The sequence below is a fragment of the Ruditapes philippinarum genome, unplaced genomic scaffold (genome assembly GCF_026571515.1).
Source record: "Ruditapes philippinarum isolate M1 unplaced genomic scaffold, ASM2657151v2 ctg2876_1_1_1_1, whole genome shotgun sequence".
NCBI lineage: Eukaryota > Metazoa > Mollusca > Bivalvia > Venerida > Veneridae > Ruditapes > Ruditapes philippinarum.
The window spans coordinates 63666-88870 of record NW_026855434.1 but is presented as its reverse complement, the minus strand read 5'-3'; the positions used below and the strand labels follow the sequence as shown (position 1 = coordinate 88870).

Below are 25205 nucleotides of genomic sequence, written 5' to 3'. Positions count from 1 at the left end.
AATGTGGGGATCATTACAAACCAACAACCCATTTAAATCTTGAATGTTTTTTTCTTGCAACACAATTTTAGGAACGAAAACATCAATTTGATACAATGTAGATAATAAGGAGCGTTTTTTGTTTGTATTAAATTGATGCCCTGGAATGTTGTCGCTAATTAGTTGCTCGTAAGCTCTTCTTTGATGTGATCATATGGCATATTTGACTCGTTTTAATATTAATGGTCTCTTGCACTTTTTTGGCAGCAGTTATGAGTTGATAATTATGCTTTTAGAACAATTTGGGTTTAATGTATTATAAATAATGTATTATAAATAAATATATCTGTCAAACAACAACTGTTGTATATGTATTTCTATTGTTAATTCATTATTTTATAGTTTATTTCAATACGTTTTAAACTTATTATTGTTGGGCCATAGTTTTATGTTCTATATCGAACATTGGTGAGATTATGATTAATGAATAAAACAATAAATAAATGAATTGCTGAATTGCTTACATATAAAAAATAACTAGTGAAACAAAATATTGCTTTTCAGCAGATTCATTTTTTTCCATTATTCTCTGGTTGTTATTAATATTTTCAGTATCTACAGTGACGGTAGTTGGTTATGTAAAATGTGTTAATTTTAATCAAATATGATACTTGATCCTTTTTTATCGGGAATAATTTCTGTTAAAAATGCAATTCAGTGTATTTTTAGCAGCATGTCTCTAACATTAATGCTAATTTTCATGAAAATTTTGAAAATATATTTACATAAGGAATATTGTGAAGTGACCAAAGAAAGTAATTAACACATTGCAAAACGGCACATACAACCCAAGTAAAAAATTTAATAACCAAAAAGGGGTTAAATATGCATAATAAGCCCTTACTGCGTCACGCAGTATAAAAATAATGAATAATACTGCAAAATCAGTCATCAAACGCATATAAAAATATACATATCGACTTGATTCTTTATTCTGTTTCCTTTTCTCATAATCAAATACATTTTCCTGAAGATTAAAATTTCTTTGAAATAATTTGGCTCATATGGACGCATGCTTTTTGAAATACATTTTTTATTGTCAAATAAAATAACAAACTAGAGTTTTCAATGTTATACAGGTAATGATCGTTTAACATGAAATAAGCTGCCAGAAATGGGAGATGTACACGTTTAAAATCTGGGTAAGTGCAAAGGTATGCATATTGCATGAAACATGTCAAGTGCTTAATGATAAATGTGCATAATGAATAAATAGTCAATTATTTTACTTTGGTATAAAATTATCAATTATAGCATTTGTGAATTACAACAAGTACATTATGTAATAATTTTCTGTAATAATGTTAACAGTAAAATATAAATGAAAGTATGAGTAAGTACATACGGACAATTATTGCCTTTAAAGTTTGTAAAACTTGAGTAAATAAATTTCACCTATGAATTATATGGTTAATTACATTTTTGCTGTTGACTTTAATAAGGGTCCTTTCATTTTGACATTGACTCTTTTTATTGTATTTTAGTGATAATATGCCGTCAAGTTATTTGACATAGGTTTTACCATTTTGTCTTTTATTAACAGAAAAATATGGACATGGCTCAAATTATGATTTCGGACTGTTTACCCCAATCCCTTTTAATTTTAAATTCAGACGTCTATAATTTTGTTTCTGCATAGAAGCCATAACAAACAAGTAGGTTTGGCACTTTACGCGTTAGTATGTAATTGTTAACCTCCCCAACTGTTAAAAAGGCGTAATAATTATATTGTTACATATACACATAGTAATTGCTAAATATTGATCTGGGTGACACCAAATTTTCTTTGGCTTAAATGCTTATGTTAATGCAATGTTAAAAAGGTATATAATGCAGGTTTCATTCTGCCTATCACTTTGATATATATGTATATGTACCCATAGAAAACATCTTTAAGCCAATTTTCGTCCTTCATTAGTTCAATATGAATATTGCAAACATTTCTTTTGCTTAGATACAAATATAACAAATTGGAAACATTTAAACAGTTTCATGATCAAATGTTTGATATGGTTAGATATCAGTTGTTTATGCATATTATTATGTATGCATATTGCGAGATATATATTATCATTATATATACTATAAATACCTTGCAAACTTAAGAGGAATTGCTTACCCTCTCTATAAAACTATGTTATACAATTATTCTATGAAAATACATCTTACAAAAAAAGAATTTATTTACATGATTTGTGTCAGTACAAAAATAGGTGTCTAGTCTAATTTGTGCGCCATAGAGGAAATGTGTGAGCTGTTCGTGGTGGATTGTACAAATTGTGCACCTTGTGAAAACATCACGTGACCATACATCACTGGGTCACATGATAACTGATGATGTAACCGTATCATTACTTATGACATCATCACGTATCTAAACTAGCTTCTGCCAGTCCTTCAATCAAATCTGAAAAATAAAAATACGTACTTCAATTTTTTAAACTTCACAAAAAGTACTTTGATTACTGTAAATGAAGTAATAATTGAAGTCAACAAACATATACCTCTCAAAGTTAGTGCTAAAATATGCAAACATTTTTGAGCATTTTATAACGAAAATGCGTTCTCAAGATAACGTCAGTTCGCAGTTTTGTATGAAATTAAACAATCTGGTAATTTTCATAAAATGATCATTTTTATCCGCTAAAGCCATTTGAAATATGGTAAAGAATGCAAGAAAAAAATCTGACATGGACCCGTATGCGGTTCCGATCAGAATAGCCATCCCTTGGGTACGTTATCATGGGCGGCATCTCGGTAATCCTTGTTCCCGCCCAATAGGCGGGTATCCGTGAGACTGATATTCCGATCTTAACCTATTCAAACCGCAAAACATGACAGATTTCATCATATGTTACATAATCATTTTTAAAAGAGTAAGCTTGTTTTGATAACCAAATATTTTGATTTTAGACATCTATAGGTTAACATATAAATGTTGACTTGGCTAAACACCACTGGATAATGTTATGGAATTGATGTATTTGTATTTACAAAACAACATATCAACATAAGACTATGACATTCATTTTACATATGTATAAGTTTTTTAAATTTATTTCTAGCCAACATATGAGACAATTCCAATTTCAACTTGCTTTTAAAATGTACCACTATTTCTAAACTTCCATATATAGTCAGATAAACCAAGCATTCACCTAAACATTTTGCAAACCTTATTGTTAAATACATGGCAGTTATTTTACAATACTTTCTTATAACAATCCTTATTCTATTTTAAATTCAAGGTTTTGATTTGAAATTCTGAAAATGGTAACCATCAGAAACTAAACAAAATAGGTAAATACCCCGCGGGTCCAAAGGTCTAAAATATAAAATTGGAAATTTTGATTAATGTCCAATGGGGCACTTTAAACAGTATTTAAGTTTAAAAAGAATTTTGTGCGATTCTTAGTCCAATTTGAGTTCAAAGCATTTAAACGCTTTTCTTGTTTATGTCATTTTGTACTTATAAAATGAATATAAGAAGCAAATTATTATAAAACAATGCAAGAAAGTTTACATTGCATTTTCTGTCATGTAATGAGAAGAAAAACCTCAGTGGAGTCCTTTTAAAATATATGCACATAGAAACTATCTTTTTCAAACAATAGAAACTTATATTTAACTTTACCGTTGTATTCAATACTGTCAAAGTTTTCATGTTTTCGTTTATACACCGATGATAACATTTCTTCCACCTCTTCGTCTGACATTTTCTCTCCAAGCGTTGTCATAAAGTATCGGAAGTCGCCGACTGAAATCTTTCCATCACCGTCGCCATCCAAGACCTTCGAAAGAAGAGCCACATTTTTTTTATTGTAAATGAAAACGAACACCATCACTTGAACACTACTTCAATGTTATGATTCGCGTTATCTTTATTTAAAATAATGAACAAAAAAGTGAAAAGCAAAATTCGAAGATATAAACAAAACAATAACTGAAATATAGAAGACCATTAAAATTTACGAAACAGGAAAAGAACTCTTTGAACGTACACATTTGTCAATGTATTTTACGAATCAATCAATACAGGCAGTAGGAGCAAAGTGTGTAAAAATCTTTTTTAGCACAACTTAACTTGCCCAAAGTAAACCTTATCTCATTACAATTTATGGGACCACCTACAAAAAATATGAAAGTTAATTTACAAAGGTTGTATACGAAAAATCGTACGGTTTCACAGACCTCAACCTATCGTTTTCTATCAGTACTTTAAATATTTTATCTAGATATCATGGTGAATTACAACCAGCAGAATAATTTTCAGGCGAAACATCTCAAATTTATTCACCTGAAATGCTTCTTGTATATCTTCTTTGTCTTTACATCCATAAAATATTCCACCACGTCTAGCCATAAATCTTTCTATCTCTGTAAATGTGACTGATCCACGCGCTGAAAGAATAGCAGCAATACATAATTCATACTGAGAAAAAACTTTTCAATTTGTATATTTCTTACACATATATCAGGACGAACATATAAATTCAAAAGGACATATATATAACTTAAATTAATAATATGTTATTATCAATTCTTGAAAAATTGGCTTGGTATAAATGTAGCTTAGGTTTATTGTACATTGAGAAAGAGAAAAACAGAATCTCTGGATAAAGCCCAACACGTCAAAGTTGAAAATGTTGCAGGATCTCTTTGATTGACCCTGTTCATGGACGGTAGTGTTAATTGCCTTAAAGTGATTTTTTCTAATGAGAACGTATTTTGGTGAATCATACGCACGTATGAGAGCTTTTCAACGACCGTATAAATGTTTAAAACTTCATTTTGCTGCGTTTTTAAGACAGTTAACACAATTTTGTCTTACAGTGTGTCAGAAATAAAATTATGTATCATATATACTATATATGAAACAAAACAATTGATAATAATTACAAAATGTCGATTGACATATATTAAGAAATTCTTTACCACAGCCTCTGGAATCTTAAAAGTTACACATTACAAAATACACAAGACAACGTTCAAAGTTAACATGAATAATTTAAATGTAACTTAAAACTGATCTCTTTAACTTATATAAGCAAACAACCTAGTACAGTATTTAATAAAAACTTGTTTATATTACCTTACGAGTATTAAAAGGACAACTCAAAACTGACACGTACGCATTTCAAAGAACACAAGGCAATTTTCAATTAGATGTATATATTACGTTACAAAACTGGCATCATATACATGTACATGACAGACAACGCAAGACAAATGTCAAACGTTATTTACCTAATTAAAAAAAACAACTGTCCAATTGAATATGACAAAAATGCAAGGTATCTTTTAAATGCCAATTACCATTTACATGCGACAACTTTTACATTGCCAACTACGATAGTCAAATGTTAAAATCACCTACGAGTATCTAAAATTCTATTTTCATTTAATAAACGTGACATTACGAGGCACATATCAATGCAAATACACAGTGAGACATATGTAGCACATATACAATACAAACAAGACGTAAAATGCGGGAGAAGTTCCTTAGTCCGAGGATCAACTGCATTTCTATTAAAGTCACAAGTCAAAATGACATAAAGAAGTTTGTGTTGTTTCTAATAACGCTTGGTAATGATTTTATTTACAAATATACAAAATAATATTATCTATATTCAATATGAGTATTAGTACTTGTATTTATAATTATTTTGAATGTAATGATATTTGGGTTGCGGATAAATATTCCTTTAACACATTTTCTTCTCCTACCGCATTCCAGTATGTAATGGTATTCATCACCAATATTTAAATCATATAATGTACATATTCTTTCAAACAACTTACAGCTGACAACAAGCTCGTGTTTAGCTTCCTCCAGTTCTCGTTCAGATGGATTCCACCCCAAACATCGTAATAAAGCACCAAGATCACGAGCTGACATTTTATTCTTTCCGCCTTTTTCAAACATAAGAAAAGCTTTTCTGAGCTCTAAAAAGAAACAGAAAATACCATGATTATCATGTTTTAGGAACAAACTAATTATGTGTTTCAATAGTCTTACTACTATTTAATCATAACTTAAATGTGAAATGTTTGGACACGTAACTTTAGATGGTAGAAATATTGTACAAAAGATTTATCAATTGTGTCACAAAGTGTACCTAGTGGTATGCTATTTTATACACAATCTTAAGATTTTCAGTTCAGTTTTTCATTCATTATTCAAAAGTATATTTTTATTATCCTCGGATTTACAGACATAATGTCACCAAAGACTGCTTGACTGACATGGCTCTGGAACTTTCTATGGCTGTATTTTTTATTTGTGATATTTTTAAGAGTTAACATTAAAATATCTAACAAGTTTGCAGACATGCGTTAGGCTATTCCCATATATCTGTCTTATTGTACTGGCCATATTCTATCCTCATGGCACTAAAGCTATACATATTTCACATATCTGCCTGATACAAATGTACTTGTTTTAGCCTTATATCTTGTCATATGTCTACACTATTGTATTAGCCATTATTTTGCATATATCTATACTATTGTACTAGCCCTATACTTTGTCATATATATTGTATATATCCTATCGTACTGGCCCTATACTTTGTCATATATGTACACTATATTACTGGATCTATATTTTTCCATATATCTATATCTATACCATTTTACTAGCCCTATACTTTGTCATATAACACACTATTGTACTGATCCTATACTATTTCTTTATATCTGCACTTTAATACTGCCCTTGCACTATTTTTCTATTCATGAGTTTAGTTTTGTCTTATATATATATATCAGGGGAAAAACAGATACCGCTCCATCCGATATAAAATTATTAGTAACAATTTTATTTCCGTCAAATAGTTCTCATAAATAAGTTCATTTATTAATAGTACATTCATGAATATTTTTATGACTAATTACTAATATTCCTTTGGATTCTTTACGATGCATGCAGTTTAATCGTGTTGATTTGTTAAGTTGTAATCAGTAATATCCTAATTAGAGTACCTATAGAAGTTACATACCTCGCCGTTGATCTTCTGTTAGCTCATTTTCTTCTGATATAGAGTTTGAAGGCTGAAAAATAAGAATGGAGTTTGTAAGCAAACCCGTAAGTGTTCTTTAATCTAGAAAATACAGTATTTTCTGCATTCTATTTAATCAATGATTATTATTTAATCAATGATTACTTAAAGATATACTATGTTCATCCTTAAGTGAAATATCTTAATCACAAACAAATATTGAATTCTTTGAAATTCTTACTGAATATGTCTAATTTGTTGGTCTTTTCTTTAAAGAAATGCCAATTCATATTGTGACTGTCTATAAAAGTGTGTAGAATTTTAAACATAACATATCTACTTTGTGTGATGTCAAAACATGTCTATTTTATATTTTCAAAGAGACAGTGTAGCAATTATCAATATTTTTTAATATCACATTCCAGGATAATATATCTTTAAGGGAAAGTTTGTTTGATTGCAATTTATATAATATTATGATACTCAAATATTACAAATATATAACCTTGCAGGCATTCGACAACATGTTTGTTGGTCAATTTAAATATACACGAATAACAAAACGTTTTCCTTTACATTGCTAACATTTCATCTGTCATTGTGAATTTCTGGGTACAGATTGACTAAAAAATGATCTTCGTTGATCTTTAAGTTGCTTTTCTACAAAAGTGTAAGAATAACATAATATAAAGAAACCTGAAAAAATCTCTAAAAACATATTGGCTCAATTAAGGCAGAAATAATGTAAAAAAGAAATCATGTTAAAAAAATAAAAACAAAAACAAAAAAACACTTGAATGCATTTTCCATTGAGGCCTAGTATTGTATAAAAAAAACAATCCGGATAGGCACATGTTCAAAGTGGTTATGTCAAAAATCATGTATAAAACAATTAGATTTCTTAAGTTTTTTTCCCAAAATTATTTTATATGTCCTTCGTAAGCAATTTGTTAACCATTTTTGCCAGTGGCGGACTCTTCAGAAAATGAATACATAAATGTTAAAAGGCAAGGAGAATGATTAATTATATATTTAAAATATATATTTTGTAATATCTGATTTAATTTATCATTTGTTCAATAATGGAGATATACATGTATAGCTTACTTCTTCCTTAAAACATTTAGTAATTTTTTATATTTTATTGTAAAATGTCTAACACTTTTTAACAGTTTTTTGGGGAAAAAACTTAAGAAATCTAATTTTTTATACATGATTTTTGACATAACCACTTTGAACATGTGCCTATCCGGACTGTTTTTTTTATACAATACTAGGCCTCAATGGAAAATGTATTCAAGTGTTTTTTGTTTTTGTTTATTTTAACATGGGCTATGTATTATGTTTCAGTAGAGAAAAGGAACGCTCCTTTTTCTTGCTTTCGTAAAAATATTTATTATGAACAGCACAATTTCAAACAGAAATCCATAATATTATTCTTGAAACTGTCAAAACACACTGTGAAAAGTTACCCTGCATTGCATCTCAGTATTGTTATATTCTATTTTTTTATTTTATTTCTGGTTCTTTGAGATCATTGATTCAAAAAGTGTTAGTATTGAAAATTGAAAACTGCTAAGGCAAATGCAGAAGGGCGTGGGAAATGTAACAAATTTCTTTGTGCCGTATTTGTATATAATCAATCAAATCGAGTCTTCAATTTGTACGTTTCGATTCAAGATTATTATCCCTTGTTCTTATCAGATACATTTTAGATTGATCTAACTATTTAATTGAATTTTATTAATTAGTATTCTTCCCTTAAAACTAACTTTTTCAATACTTTATATTATGCTAGCTTTTATTTTTCATTTTCAAGCTGAGATGAATTAGTTTTATAGTTCAAATTTAAAGATATTTCAATGGCCATTGTAACTTTTTTTTGATAACTTGTCTGAACAGTTTAGGATAGAATATAAAAACTGTTTAAAAATATAAAAAAACTAAACCACTCTTTGTATAAACTGAACATTACCGATACATACCAATGGATACTGACGGGAATTGTGCTCATTTTTGTATCGTTAAATGACTTGAAAGTACGTATTCCTGACGTTAGAGTACGTCACTTTGTATGTTTTGTTTTATGAAGCTTGAGTAGTTCTAAATAAACGTATAAACAAGACACAACTTGTTGTACATTCTTTACTTAGTAGCCGATATAAGTGCCGTGACCAGGATTTGCACCTGGGTTATTGCGAAATAACGCAAAGTACAAACCACAGTAAGATCACAGCAGAAAAAAAATATTTGCAGTTCTCGACAGACACTAACAGAAATATATGCGGGTCACAGGGTTTATTGTTTGTTTGGGTGACGTTTATTATAAAATTAAAAACAAAAATGACAAAATGTAAACTTAAGTTATTTTCAGTTAACCTGAACACAACGAATTTACAATTGGATGGGCATAATGTCACTTAAAAAAGCCGTTAATAACGTTATACAAACGCATGTGTAAAGGCGCTTAATTTTAGCGTTATACTATAGGCGAGCCAATGAAAATGATTCTTTTTAAATTTAAACGGTCTCTATGTTTTGGTATTAAGTAATAAATAAAATACATTGTTCATTACTTAATTTATTGAACTCGATAGACAAACATTATTTCAACCAATTAATAGATCGTTTGTAGTGAGAATTCAAAGGAACAGAAATCTTCCTGAAACACTATTTAATGCCAATTAGCTTCCTCCTCTTATCAGAAAATTAAAGTTTTTTTTTTCATTTCCTGACGTAATCAAAAAAAATCTGGTATCATAAAATAACAGTGAAAATCCTCATTAAGTCTTCGAAAACTAATTAAAAATGCTGAAACGAATATTGCCAACAGAAAGTATTTTACTTTCTTTTAAATGTAAATGCACTGTCTTGTATAAACTTTGATGATATAAATAAATATTGATGGCCACGATGGAAGCGTTTAAATTTGGTTTTTAGTAAAAGGTGGTTAGGAAACTGACAAAACAATCAATCTTGAAACTTGTTACATTGCACAATATATTTTTCTTTCTTTTTTTGATATACATTTTGCAAAGCAAGGCGTTTTGAAGAGCGTTATCAACAAACAAACAAAAAAGAATCCGATGCACTTGTGTGATTTATTTAAATGTAGCCCATATTAATGACGCATATTTAACTCTTGGGTGAATATAGAAACATATATAATATAGTATTTTTTTAACATTAAACATTATCAGTTTAATTTTATTGAACATAAATTATTTTACATACAGAGGAAACGATATTCACGAAATATCCATTTCAGTTACCGTATTTGCTAAATGTGACACCTGGATGTGTAGGGTGGTCTACAAAATTAATTTGAACATTATCAAAATATAAATAGGGTCGATTTCAATTGACGTCCGTTAAAACATAACTTTTGTATTTGCGTGTTTAAGACCAAGTTGAATGGAATCATGTCTGGTTAAGATTTTCTTTGATTGTATAAATATCGTTTGATTTTACTGCTAGTGAACTGTCGTCTGTAAAAAGTATCGTTACACTAAACGGGGTATCAACTTTATCGTTTACGTAATTGAACATAAAATAGGCCCAAGAATCGAACCTTGGAAATTCCCATTGTTGATAAAGAAAAAATGTATTTACAAAAACCTTTTGATTCTTATTTTGTAGATAATTTTCTAACCACTTTATCAAATTTCTTAAATTCCACATTGTCTAATTTTAAAAATCAAATCTTTGATCCAAACAATATCAAAGCTTTTGAAAAAAATAATATTGTTTCCCTGGTATCAAAAGATCTTAGGCTACAAATGTGGTCACAAATGCTTATTAAATGAAGTAAAGTGGAATATATTGGAAAAACAAGAAAATGTTTTTAAAACATTCGTTCCATGATTTTTCCAATTCAGTTTATAAGTGACAATGGTCTGTAAATAGGTGGTTCATCTTTATGCCCTTTCTTATATAAAGTATATCATCAGCTAATTCCTAATCAGTCGGGTAATTATGTTCATATAATGATCGATTAAACAAACAATATGTTTTTAACGAAAATTCCGTTATTTTGGTCTCGGATTCGTTATCATTTGTTATTAAAACAAAAAAATTGTATTAAGTATTAACTTTTTCTTTGTAAGAAATCATATGAGTTATAAGATTTGAGGTGTGGCTAGACGCTCATTTCAACCATTTTCCGATATTTGCGCGAATCATTACTATTAATCGTTAAATAATTAACTGAGAAGAACTCTAAATATTGTAAAAAACGGTTTTAGCATGCCTTTTTATATATTTAATTTATTTACACGATTTCTTGTTTTTAGATCGTTTCAAAATTAATTATTTGAATTCAATGCTTTATGACACTGTTCTTCCCTTGCTTTTTTTTCGAATTTCGGAATCAAACAAATTAACTGTAATAAATGGAACACCTTCATTTAACCATAATCAACATTTACATGTCAGTAAAACATTTAAAGCCATGAACATGATATTAAAATGTTAGTAAGCATTTTTACTTTTATCTGAGAAACCTTTTTAAAGTTATTTCATTCTTACTTTCAGCTTGATATTGAATAACTAAGATTATAGGCACACAGACTTAGACTTCCGCTATCGGAATAACATACTGTAATGAAGCGGGAGCACAAATGTCAGATCATTGACGCCGAATCTTTGTATTGTGTTGTGACACATATAGAAACATAAAGAAAGACACACCTACCGAGAAGAAATTGTGGAAAACCTACTTTTGTAAACTTATTGAACTCTCTGAATTCTCAGAAAATAAAACAGTGTTAAACAATTGAACTTAAATAGAGAAAACGCTTAAAAGGGATCAAACCATTCTATGAATGATGACTATATACATAATAGGTTCATCTGTTTGAAAGTGTATGCGACATTATTAAAGATCACTTCGTTAAGATAACATGCATTACATGCAATGCTTATAACATGAGCGGCCTTTACAATTTAAGTACTTAATATCCTACTTAATGTTATGATTATTAACAAAGTCTCCATTATTTTGTAGTTATTGCATAAATTATTTTGACATGACACGTATATCTTTATGAATGTTTGGTAATCCTTTAGTAAAACGATTTCAGTGATTTCCCTTTTTACACCTTTTTCATAACAAACAGAATTTCATAGTGTTATTTATTGAATTTATTGTGTTAAAAATCTTATGACGTGGTGTTCTTCAACAAAACTAGTATCCTATTTTATGATCATTTACTACTCGTTTATTCTTAAAACCCCACAATTACGACAATAAAGTGAGCTTTCATTCACTTAAGGTTGTAATGCTCTCGTGTCGTGTTCAGAAGTTCCATTCGTTTGTAAACTAGTGCATTTTTCTTATATGTCCTTAAAGCCCATTTTTCGAATGACAAATTCCTAACTTATTGTGTCTTTCCAGGAAGATTTTTAGAGAGTATGTTGTCTTGTATTGAAAGAACATGTGTGCAAATGTAATAACATGTTCTATCACTATCTTAACCATAATTACATTTCTTACAGGCCAAAAATAGACAATAATCAACAGTAACTTCTCTTACAATTTTATATCGATTAACTTACTGGCAGGAAAAAAAAGCCACCTAATATTGATGCTAGCAAAATATTGCTTGATAAATGCGAGAATTAAGTGTGTTTATCAAGTAAAACACTTTAATGTTGAGTATTTTAACCTTATGCAAAATAAACTTTGTATCAATATGAAATAAATTAAAGAATGTGTCATATATAAGAAATTATGGAAACTAGGATTATAAGGATGGGTTTTTGTCAATGAATTCCAACTTGTGAATTGAATTATTTGTTGTTAAAATGAAACGCCAAATTATTTCTTGTATATTCTAAGTAAAAAAAAATAAAAATATATTTCGGATTAAATTATCAACGGCTATAAAATATGACGTTTTTCCAATATATTTCCAAAACAAATTCATTTTGTCATAAAAGTGGAAAACTTGGAAATATGAGATCCCTAGAAAGCAATAAAAACATAAATAAATTTTGAAAATCGCAAATTCGGATTTACTGAAAGTTAATTATAATTTGCGATAATGGAAAATACAATATCTAAGCGATAATGGTAAACGCAACATCTAAAAGAAAATGGTAAATGCAACATCTAAGCGATTATGGAAAATGCAACATTTAATTGATAATGGAAAAAACACCATCTAAACGATAATGATATATACAACAAATTAGAGAAAATGGTGAATGCAACACGCATTTAGCACCGACTACTAAAACAGTATTCAATTCTATGCAGCTGTGTACAGGGAAAAACAATCACCAGCTTGAAATTTCATGCCAAGTTCATTTATGCTAGTTTAGGCCTTAGCCCCATGATTTTACTAGAAAACAGGATACAGGGCAATTTTTTTACAGCTGCGAAAGAGTATTGTTGAAAGTAAGTTCAGTTCTTTAATACATGTATAAGACCAGTTTGCAATAATTATATTAAGTTGACGTTATTCTATATGCTTCACAAGCTCTAACATGAAAACACAATCACGAGCATGTAGCTTTAGATTTAATCTCATGCGTGTGCATCGACGCAGATTTAATTTGAAAGTTTTCATGATATTCACTCTAGATTGAATTGGCTATTGCAAATTGTTTTAGACACTTATATGTATTTTGTCTTATCTTTTCACGAAACGATCAGTTTGAATTTGCAGTTAATAGAGAAACAAATGGTTATCAAAAGCCATAAAACGAGGGTCTGTTTAAGCCGCTACAATTTGGTGGTATTTGTAAATTGGAAATATTAAAGATTTAGTTATCATTATTGTTATTTTACTGTAACGCATATGGTGCCTCTCTTGTGCTGTTTGTAATTGTTTGCATTGTTTTATACATAAATAATTTGCAACTATGCTTATCTTCAACCCACAAGCCAGTGAAATGGAAAACAAGTAGAATAGCCTCGATTGTGTCCTTGTGACACCGTACTGCTGATTACATGCAGTGGTTTTGATTACATGTCAGCAGTAACGAAATGAAGTCCCGGCAGACAGCGTGCTTTAACTGGCAATTACAACAAAAATCGTCACCGCTTTTCCCCTCGTCAGGACGTGTTCTGTCTAGCTTATAACTGATGCAATATTGAATATTATCCTATTGATGCATTTTGTTTTCAGCATTGTACTGGTCGGGTCGTGACGTCACTTATTTGCATGTATTAATGTTCAATTTATTATACGATATTTCTAAATAATGAAGTACTTCCCACAGATTTGGCCAGACGTTTTTTAAGGATTTGATAAAGGCACATTTGAAATTGACAATTTTAGGTATATGGTAATCGAGGGATTGTATCACCCTCGTTGAGTGCGTTAAATTTTTTGGAAGAAGCAAGCACAATTGAAATATTTTCAATCAATCTTTCCTTTTGTTAATTCCAATAACTGTTATGAAGTTTTTTGAAAAGGCCTCAAAGTTATTCTCATAATATTAAACCAGAAAAGAAAAAACTCTGTTCAGTATCTTTTTACTATCTATTTCTAAACACACCGAATGAAGTGTAAAACTAAAGTTAAACGATTCATGTTTCCAAATGTTATGTGATTCGGAAGAATAAACTATTGAGTCCAATAATTAGTGCCAGTTTTTCGTAGACAAATTATCCGCCTTATTGCTTCAATCTATAGTCAAATTAGCAGCCTCACTACTTCAATCTATAGTCAAATAATCAGCGATACTGTCTACTTTTATATCAATTGATTGAGGGTGAAATCTGAAATTCCGTCAGAAAAGTTTCCCTCAAAAGTTAAAGGTGAATAATTTTGATGTTACATTGCAAACAAAGTGGCTTTATTTAGATAATGATATGTCTGAAGATGTCACAGACTTACCCTAATAAGTGTTGATGTATTTGCTGATGTTGATGTTTATTGTGATTTAAGGTATATTTTAGATAATTTCAGCATGTAGAAAATGTTAGTCGACACGTTTCTCCGTTCTCCGTAAAAACCTGTGCCATTATGGATATATGATTTGTTAAATTATGTTTTACTATTTAAGTGCACTTTAGTCCTTTCTGTGCAGTATTTCTGGTTGAATATACAATATCATTGTTGGATTTTATGATAATTATCATGACATTAATGAATGATACGTGGTGATAATGATGGTGCTGATGACAAAGACGACGATGATATGGTTGTTGTTAATGATGATTTTGATGATGATGATGATGTTGAAAATGACGACGACGACACGGATGACGATCATGTGGATGATATTGTTGATGATGATGATGATGACAACGAGGTTTACGATGATAATGACATGACCACGATGATAATAATGAAAATGTTGCTGATGTTAATAATGATGTGATGACGATGATGATGTTGATGTGGTTGTTGTTAATGATGATGTTTATAATGATATAGATGATGATAATGATGATGATGATGGTGACGGGGACGATACCGATTGTTATTGAAATGATTCAACTTTTCTTTAACGATAATAAGATTCTATTTCTATGATAAGTACGCAAAAAATGGAATTACATGTACGTGTTATAATCAAAACGTCGTTGCACACGCTGACAATGGTTTAAACATTCCTCTATAATAAAGTAATCAATGGCAGTAAAACAATAATGTAACACCTCTGTAGCTCAACATTTTACAAGAAAAATTAGAATTTATGTTCTTTGACATTTTCCTATTACGTCAATGGAAGATCTTGATGGCACTTTAGTGTAAAATTGATATTTTCATTTTTCTCTAGGGAGATATTGTCTGAAAATTTAAAACCTAATTAAATCAAAGAATGATTGTAAAGATTATATATTAAAAAAAATGTCACAGTAGCAAAGATGTCCGCCATAGATACGAAAATATGTATAAAAGATAAAATAACAAAAATCTCAAAATTATTGTGAGCAGTTTTTTTTATTGGAAATGGAAGATCCTTTTGTAGAAATTAAAGAAACAAAATACATGGTTATCTTTGTAGTTGAAAAATAATCATTTAAGAAGGAAAAGGCAATTAGCTGCAAAAGTAAAGATAAATGTCACGTATATTGTTTGAATTATTAATGAATTACCTAAATGTGATAGAAACAACTTAATCTATATCTCAACCCTTTACCTGCTAAATTTGTATTATAATTGACAGGGCTTTGAAAACAAAACATGCCATTCAAAGTTTTAGGGATTTCAATATCAAAATACAAAAATAAGCTTTATGAGGCCCCTGTTTCTATGCACAGGTGTACAAACTGATGACAATAACTTATCACGTTTGGTTTCAAGAATAATTATGAATTGATTGAATTGATTCATACATTTGCGACTATTGTAAACCGACTATGTGTCGCGTGCATAACCTACACACATAGATCAAGTGTCAAGGTCAAAGCAGTGATTAAACTGAGTGTAATCCGCATATATAGTCTTAAGTGCAGTTGGAGTTTGTGTCTGATCCTGAACATTTGCATATACGAGGGATGATCAAAAATTAACCGGACTTTGTAAATGATTCTTTACCTGTTAAGTGAATTTACATAAAAATACACGGAAAATAAATCGGAATCTATCCCCTGAATGATACAAAAAATACCAACAAGAAATATAAACAAAGAAAAAAGTTATGCAGTTATTGGCATGTATATGTAAAGCAATGCGGCGCACAGTATAACTTTGAAATTGACGTTAACGACGTCACAAGCGTATTTTCCTTAACGGAGCAGCATTTAACTCACTCTCGGAGTAGGCCAATACGTGATACAGTCATGTTGTTGATGCGGCGGATCCACTGCCTATATATATTTCTGCACAAGTAGGTATCATATTGTATTGTAAAATAATGGATTATGATAAAGAGCTCCTGTAATGACGCAAACTTCCTTCTTTCCTTCTGTAACTTGATTGTTGGAAAATCGCGCATGGAATAAACTATATTATGTATTACAAATAATGTAAAATAATTTTGCTGAATGATAATGTATCATACATAAGAAAAAATAAAAGAATAATACAACTATGAACAAAATTGTCATTATTTTAAAATAAATAAAACGCCTAGCCGATTTTGAACACTGACTGTCTAATTGTTGACACAATTTCTCCATAAAACTACTGCGTAAAATAAGAAAATAATTGTTACAATTGTAAACCAAGAATACAATACATGTATATGTATTATATGCATTAACTATTATCATTTTAGAATCCTTAGAGTTGACTGCACCTTCCCGTAGCTACTGTCGAACATCGTTGACAATGTCCGCAGTCAATCGGCTGTCATTTCTCAACGTCTTGGCGATTGACGTCACCAACGTCCTTGAAAAGTTCTTTTTTCTGTCTCTCCCTTACTTGTTTTCTATTTCTCTATTACACTTTCTTATTCTTTATGCTAATAAAAAATATGCTGTGGCTTTATGGAACTTTTCCCTTGATAGCCTTAATCTTTTTCTACGTTTTAAACAGTTTCTCGTCTTTCTTTTGACATTTTTTTCTTATTGATCAATTTTCGAGACATTCCGACGACATTGTTTTAACGGGAGTATTTCATTAGCATGTGACGTTTGAATTGTGAATGCAAATATAAATATGGTTTAAATGAAGTCATTTTTACTGACAACTTAAAAGATATGGTTCATGATGTTTTGGCGTATTTTGAAATCTAAATGTGCCATCTTGTTAAATATACGCAGCTTAAAGCGCCTGCTGTCAAGGCGAATTTACGCACTGCGCCGGGTGTGCGTTACCATGGTTTTTGAATTCGCTGTTACGGACAAGCTATTTGCGTTATCAGATTAGATATAGTATCAGTTTACAGGAATTGTTTTCCGATTAAGTGTGATATATAACAATAATTGATAGGTTGAAAAGTTTTCAATTGGCAGTCACAGTCCGGTTTATTTTTGATCATCCCTCATATGATGGAATTCATCTTTTATTAAAGTTCAAGGTCACAGCATAGAATTGAATTTTAATCAGTAGCTCTCAATATCTCTCTCATATTGTTTTCATGCGAAGTTTTGGTTCTTGTCCTGAATAAATTATGCTCAAACACAGATTATATTAAAGATATTAAAAAATTAATGAAACATAAAGACGCGAGGCTGTTAAAAATACTCAAACAATGGATCCAAAAGAAAGTGGCTCACACTGGCATAATAAATAGATGTTAAATCGCGTGTAAAAAACAACAACACAAATCTATTGTCAAAGGTCAAGGTCACGGGATAGCACCTTCTGTCACTTAGTGAGTGAATCAACTTTCATACATGTTTGTTCTTAAGTGCAGTTATGTTGTCCGTAGCTTATGCTTGTATTATTGGAATATTTTACAATTTACTGGTACACATAAACCACCTTAAGCAGACATTGTGGCGCAAGCAAGACACGTGTTTTTTGCTTTTTTTTGCGTCAAATCTGACGTGTACAGGAAGGGACGGAACATAGTACATTTATTATTATTTATAATGTATTATTTAGTGCAGGTTTTCTTGCATTTTTTAACACAGAAGACTTTATAAACAGCATAATTTTAGTACTCAACATCTTCATATTCGGTCTAAATTAGTATTGTCTTAAAACTTAAAATAACCATTATAGGAATAAAGTTAATAACTGCCAATAATGTGTCAATGATGATGAGTTCTTAATTTCCTTTCAAATCCTATTTAGTATTTATTTTGATTGTAAGAATTATGTTGCAGCTGTTACTTATCTTGTTATTTTGAAAATTTTATAATAATATAATTGTAGACGAAAAATATAGCTCTGATTGTATGGTATCCATTATATAACAAATTAAACATTTTTAAATGACCATACTTAACAACTTGGTCATATGATATTATAGCATTCTAATAAGCACATTAATCCTCAGAAGTAAAATATTGTTTCTATTTCAGGCAGAGGAAGCGTTTGTTTTACACCATTTTATTAATAGATTTAGAACATGTGCGATAAAAATCACATGCAGAAAGTAGAGCTAAATGTAGCAAAATGTAAATAAATGTCGTATCTTGATTTCCTAATAAAACAAAATATCACTATGACTACACTGATTAACACATATAAAAGAAGCCAAAGATGGTTCAGCTATATGACCAATGAATAAGATTTTGGTAAATATGACATGACACCAAAAATAAAAATGATATATATAGCTATGGGAAATAAAAAATATCATTATTATTTTTAGCTACGGATCACGCTCCCCCTTGCCCCGACTTAGCAGTCTTCAACATGTCGATGGTGAATTCGGAAATAAACATTTGCACATTTGTTCACAAGCGTCAATTCCATTAATAGTGGCGTATGGTCCTCAAGTTAGAGAATAAATGTGCTCTAAACAGAAAACTTTTGTCGACATTGTACAAAATGTAATATAGTAGTATTTAAAGAATTAGTTAGGGGTATCCAATGTGTGACTTTTTTTCTTCTTTTTTTCTTTTGTTGTTGTTGTTGTTGTTTTTAGTGGTATCTACTTTATATCATCATTACTATTATTTAAACTACAACATTAGAATGCCATACGATGGGGAAAATTATAAATGTATCACCTGAAATAAAGTTAATCAAACTATCTTAAGAAGAAAGGGCACTCTAATAACTTACTGTGATCGCATAAATAATTGATTTGATGGTAATAAGCAGTCTAAGAAAAGAACGTAGGGTTGTTTTGCAAGGTGGTATTAATCATTAATTGTTGTTTTTGTTGTGGTTTTGTTGTTGTTTTGTTGTTGTATTGTGTGTGTTTTTGTTGTTGTAGTTTTTTTGTTGTTTTTGTTTTTGAAAAATTTCATGAAAGGTCACCACTTAAAAATCAAAAGATAATGGATAATTCTGCTTCTGAATGGCAGTAGTAATCATACGCCCCTAGCAAATAATGAAGATATAGACATATCTGCTTTTATACTAAATTAGATATCCAATTTCACGATTTAAGTAGAAAGTAAATACGGGAGAAAATCCTTTTCCAAATTTGTTTTCAACCTTTTAGTATTCTGATTAGTAGGCTACTTATTTAGCTTAAAATATTTACTTCACAAATTGCCTTACTCTGTTAACTGCAGTTCCTCAATATTTTATGGTATTTAAATAATACAAATGTTACTGTGATCGCATAAATAATTGATTTGATGGTAATAAGCAGTCTAAGAAAAGAACGTAGGGTTGTTTTGCAAGGTGGTATTAATCATTAATTTTTATTTTTGGGACAGGAGACTCATAAGCTTTCATAGCTTTTTGCCCAATCCCAAATGTATTGTGTAAATAGTGTTCATCATAATGTAAATATATCGAATAAAATATGTTTAAACCAAATAATACAAAATCAATTTTTTTATATACCTATATTGTTTTTGTATTGTACATTTATGTGTCAAAGGCCAGTGGCCTATATCGTGAATAAATGAGTTGAGTTGAGTTAAACTATGTTTAAACTAAATACAAGTACTTTTAATCAATTAAAATTTAACCAAGCTATGTTCCTATTTAGTTTATTGAGCTTTTTTTAAAAAAAAGAAACATTTTGTGATGAAGAATAAACCGAGATACAGGAGCGAAGAGGAAATTTGACATGTCGGCGCATAAACATTCTCTATGTTTTTCTTTTCGTTTTTGCATTTATCTTTTATGTGCCATTCATTTCTTTATTCGGGATATTTAAGTTAGCAATTGCATATAAATGGTTTAAATAATGGTTGGTTTAAGAGCATTTAAAATGCTTATCACCTTAAGAAAGTAACACTAAATGTGAACATTGTTGTATTTTGATTTCAATACATGATACGATACTAAAATCACTTTAAGAGTTATTATTGTCAGAAAGCAACAGAAGAAAAATATAGAACAGGTAATTGGCCAATGATAATAAAAAAGCTTTTGCGAGATAAAAATAAAAGAATCTCTGAGTCATCTGGGCCTTTAGTCATCAGTACGTTTACGATATAGTAATATAGGTATTTAATACTTTGAATGTGCCTATGTCACATTAAGTTACAATTAAAATCTAATTTGTAATTGACGTCTGACATATTAAAGATTAACTATGCTCATCCTTGGGGAAAATATTTTAATCACAAAAATTTATTGAAATCCATAAAAATTCTAACAGAATATGTCTAACTTTTACAAGAATGAATAAACTATGCACGGGAAGCTGCGTTCCTCATTACAGGTCAAGTAAGGTTGATTCTTTCTTAAGAATAGAAACTGCCAGTTTTTTTTATGACACTACGATATACTCGTATATTTTTATCTGGTGACCACCTATAGTGTGTAGAATTTTAAACATAACATAGCTACTTTCTGTGAAGACAAAACATGTTTATTTTATTTTTACAAAAAAGACTGTAAAGCAGTTATCAATATTTTCTAATATCATATTTAAGCATAGTATAGCTTTAATGAAATATAATACCAGGTTATATATAGATATTTAGTGCTGCACACACTATAGGTTTAGTACAGTAAGTATATACTATGCTAAATATCTACTTACTAAAATACCGTCTAGCAAATTAATTTCGGACGATGGTGCATCATCCAATGCTACTAAAACACAATGAACATTTCAAATTCTGACTCAAAACTCTATTTAGATACAAAATGTTCAGCGTTTCAAAACACAGAGACAAAAATTGAGAGCTGCAAGATTAAATCTTTTATCTAATGAATGTATGTTATAACTTTGTCCAAACTAAATGAATTATTCAAAGAAAAAAAAAGACGAAGTAGTAAAATTGCGTGTGCGCGAGCAATATCAATTATAGGCCGAGTACACAGTAAATTAAATTAAGCGTCTTCATTATCTGGTTTTGTTATTTATAGAAATGTTTAAAGCGAGTTTTCCGAGTTTTCAAGGACATTGATGCAATTTTCTACTCGAGCGTGCGTTATGAGATTGTCATGTTCCAAAACTGGCGTTGGTGGTCAACTTTGGCGTCATGTGTATAAAAATGGCTAAAATTTTTGGAATAAAATCAACGGAATCTAATCTTAAATATGGTCAGCCTTTTTACATGCCAATTTTCAAGACGCGATTCGAAAGTTCTCATAGTGTCGCATTCTACCTGAAATATTACGTTACATAAAAAGACACATTCAGAGAAGAAAAATGTAAGAGACAAAAAGAAATTTGAATATTTGAATGTACTATGCTCAAATTTGACATTAGATAATTGCTTAACAGTTACTTTGCAAATATAAAATAAACATGTTGGGACTTTACACAAAGTAGAAAATTATGTTATGTTTATAATTCTACTCACTATAGGTGGTCGCAATATAAATATATAGTGCCATTAAAAAATGGCATTTTTTTAAAGAAAATAACAACTGTACTTGACTTGAACTAGGGAATGATACTTCCCATACATAGTTTATTCATAGTTTAATCATGCTTGTATTCAAATAAGACGTATTTAGTAAGAATTTTATAGATCTCAATAAATTTCTGTCATTAAAATATATTACTCAGGGATGAGAATAGTGTATCTTTAACAATGTCCTACAATCAGAATCTCATGCATATTGAATTCATTAACCAGTTTAAAAAGTGCAAATTAAAATAAATACTGTAATTATACTAATCAACTCATTACAATCTTGTGTGAAACGTTTTCTAACCAACATCCTTTTTTGAAATGATACCTATGATATGAGGTCCATTTACGGAGCCTACAGTAGTTTCTAACACAGTTTTTATTAAAGTTTTAAGATTTAATTTAACAAAACCCTAAAATTCAATCAATCCATCAACCTCCAACCTCCAACCTCCCCCCCTTCCCTTCCGCAACTCGACAAAAATAAAAAAATACCTCAAAAAAGCAAAAAAAAAAAAAAAAAAAAAAAAAAAAAAAAAAAAAAAACGATAGAATTTTATCTCTGCTTTGTACTTTTGCTTGACTTTTAAATAAGGTTTAGTTATTTCTGTCTCTTTTCTTTGTCTTGACCTTGTTATAAAAACACATTGAAATTCAATACTACAATATTCACCAAATTAAGTTTTTGAATACATTACTTTTTTGTAGTAGTTATGCCATTACAGATTGTAATAGAATGTAGGAAGATGGGGATATTTTATATACAAAGAAGAGTACCTTAATTTTATTGAATCTACAAAAACTACTTAAATCGTTATGATATAAAGGTACATTTTGATTTCAAAACATAAACTCAGCTTTAATGAAATTGAGTATGCAATAAATACATGGTAAGTTACTTTGTTTGAATAATAATTATAATAATGATAATAATAATAATAGTAATAATGATAATAATAATTATAATAATAATAATTATAATAATACTAATAATAATAATAATAATAATAATAATAATAATAATAAATAAATAAACAGTTAGTAATTTTAATAATAAAAAATAATGATAAATAATAATACAGAATAATCACAAAAATATATTGTACATGATGACAAAAACTTGTTAGCAATTGATACAGGTAATATATAAATCAAGATATACATGATATCAAATCAAATGATAAAATACATTGCATAAAATGTTCGTATAATGATAATAACAACTTAATTATGAGAAGAACAATTAACCTTTGATGATATTATTATTTTATATCGCCGGCTTTTTGTTTCATTATATTTCAGACTTAAAACATTCAGGCTTGTTAAAATCAGACTAGATATACATGTATACTTGCCTACATGTACCAATCACTTCAATCAATCTGTATAAGTAAACAGGTATTTTACAACAATTTAATAACTACTTAATTGACAAATATGAAAAACATGCTATACTCAAATACTTATGCCATCATCATTGTTATGTTACTAAAGTTAAAACCACATCATATACATACTTACTGAAGGAACTTCGGAACTACCCAGTTTCATCATTTGTATTGACTTAAGAGTAGGTTTTCTAGACTTGAAGTCAAGTGGCACCATGCTCGGTGCCGAACACCGTCTCTTCGATTGTCGTCCGCGCCGGAATTCATCCGCCGACGGCTCTTGATTGTCAACTGTTGTCCAGTTTGCGCTGTCCTCTTTGACAGATTTCTGCCAACAAAGAGAACGTGCTTTTGCCGAGGAAGATTTGAGATTCGATTTGAGCGGTGAATTGAATGAGAAAAATGAAGTTTTCGATGTTGATTTTTCCATGATTGTGCTAACACTTTTATTGTTATGAATGGTTACAATTTTGTTCAACCACAAGCTGTAATTTATTTAATCCATATTTGGTTGTTTATATTTCGCTTTGCTTCTGTCCATCATCCAGCTGATCCGCGGTTGACTAAAATATAATCAGTGTATTGCTTTAAAAAATCTGAAATATTCAATTTTATTAAGATAACATTTTACCCTTCAAGAATTCCTAAGAGAATGGGAAATCGTTGATGAATCACTAACGGTTTAATCCGTGCTGGAGAAAAGTCCACGTTACTAATAAAGTCAAGCTCGTGCGAGTAACTTATTTAAGACGGTGAGATCGATAAAGTAGAGTTTGATTAACAATACAGTTCTACAGAGCCATGGGAGAATTGCAATTCTCCAGCGTTACCAAATATAGAAATAGGGCGAAGAAATCCGATATGTTCCGCCAGTTATCCAATCGCCGCATCGCTCGTAATACGTAATTTATCACAAGGTTTATAAAAATGTAGTAATTGAATTTTTTTTCTCTGCAATGTAAACAACATTGTAGAAAACATTAATAATTTATGTATCCTCAAATGACAGACGTAAAGCAATTTATGATATTTTTTCTATAGTTTCTTGACATTTCTTTATGTCATATGATATTTTCTACTTGATAAATTCCATTGTTTTATAATACTGGGAAAAACATTACCCAGATATCAGATATATATCATACATATATCAAGACACGTATGCTATTCATATTTTAATGCGGTTTACTACATATTATTTATTTGCAAGCTAGATGACTTAAAAAGACAACACAGTTTCTTTGAAAGATCAAAGTATTTTACCGTTTGACATACCGGTATGTTCGTAAATCCTGTATATGGTAATTTCGTAATGAGAGATTCTTGAACAAATATGTATTTTTTGTTGTTGTTATTGTTGCTCCTGTTCTGTTAGTTTTTTTTTTGCTTTTGGTTTATACTGAGAAAAAGCTTTATACCATCGTATATGTCCGCATTGCACTGGTTTCTGTGAGGCAATGGGCGATTAAATCTCTCCAT

At 29.7% G+C, this 25205-nt stretch overlaps 1 protein-coding gene across 1 annotated transcript; it reads right to left on the bottom strand.

Annotated features, from left to right (window-relative positions):
- Positions 1 to 497: 497 nt before the first annotated feature.
- Positions 498 to 24505, bottom strand: LOC132743331 (uncharacterized). Its single transcript, XM_060731864.1, has 6 exons — positions 23860 to 24505; positions 7044 to 7095; positions 5845 to 5988; positions 4337 to 4440; positions 3674 to 3830; positions 498 to 2446 (listed from the first exon to the last, which is right to left on the bottom strand). Exons 1-6 carry the CDS (start codon positions 24154 to 24156, stop codon positions 2406 to 2408), a joined length of 795 nt encoding a protein of 264 aa, XP_060587847.1. The 5' UTR covers positions 24157 to 24505; the 3' UTR covers positions 498 to 2405.
- Positions 24506 to 25205: the final 700 nt, after the last annotated feature.

Bases quoted from the DNA above. Each gene is read 5' to 3' on its own strand.
- LOC132743331 (XM_060731864.1), bottom strand. From the start codon at position 24,156: ATGGAAAAATCAACATCGAAAACTTCATTTTTCTCATTCAATTCACCG. The intron at 3,831-4,336 runs GTGAATAAATTT...CTTCTTTCGAAG, and splicing joins ATATACAAGAAGCATTTCAG to GTCTTGGATGGCGACGGTGA. The intron at 2,447-3,673 runs GTAAAGTTAAAT...TTTATTTTTCAG, and splicing joins TGACAGTATTGAATACAACG to ATTTGATTGAAGGACTGGCA.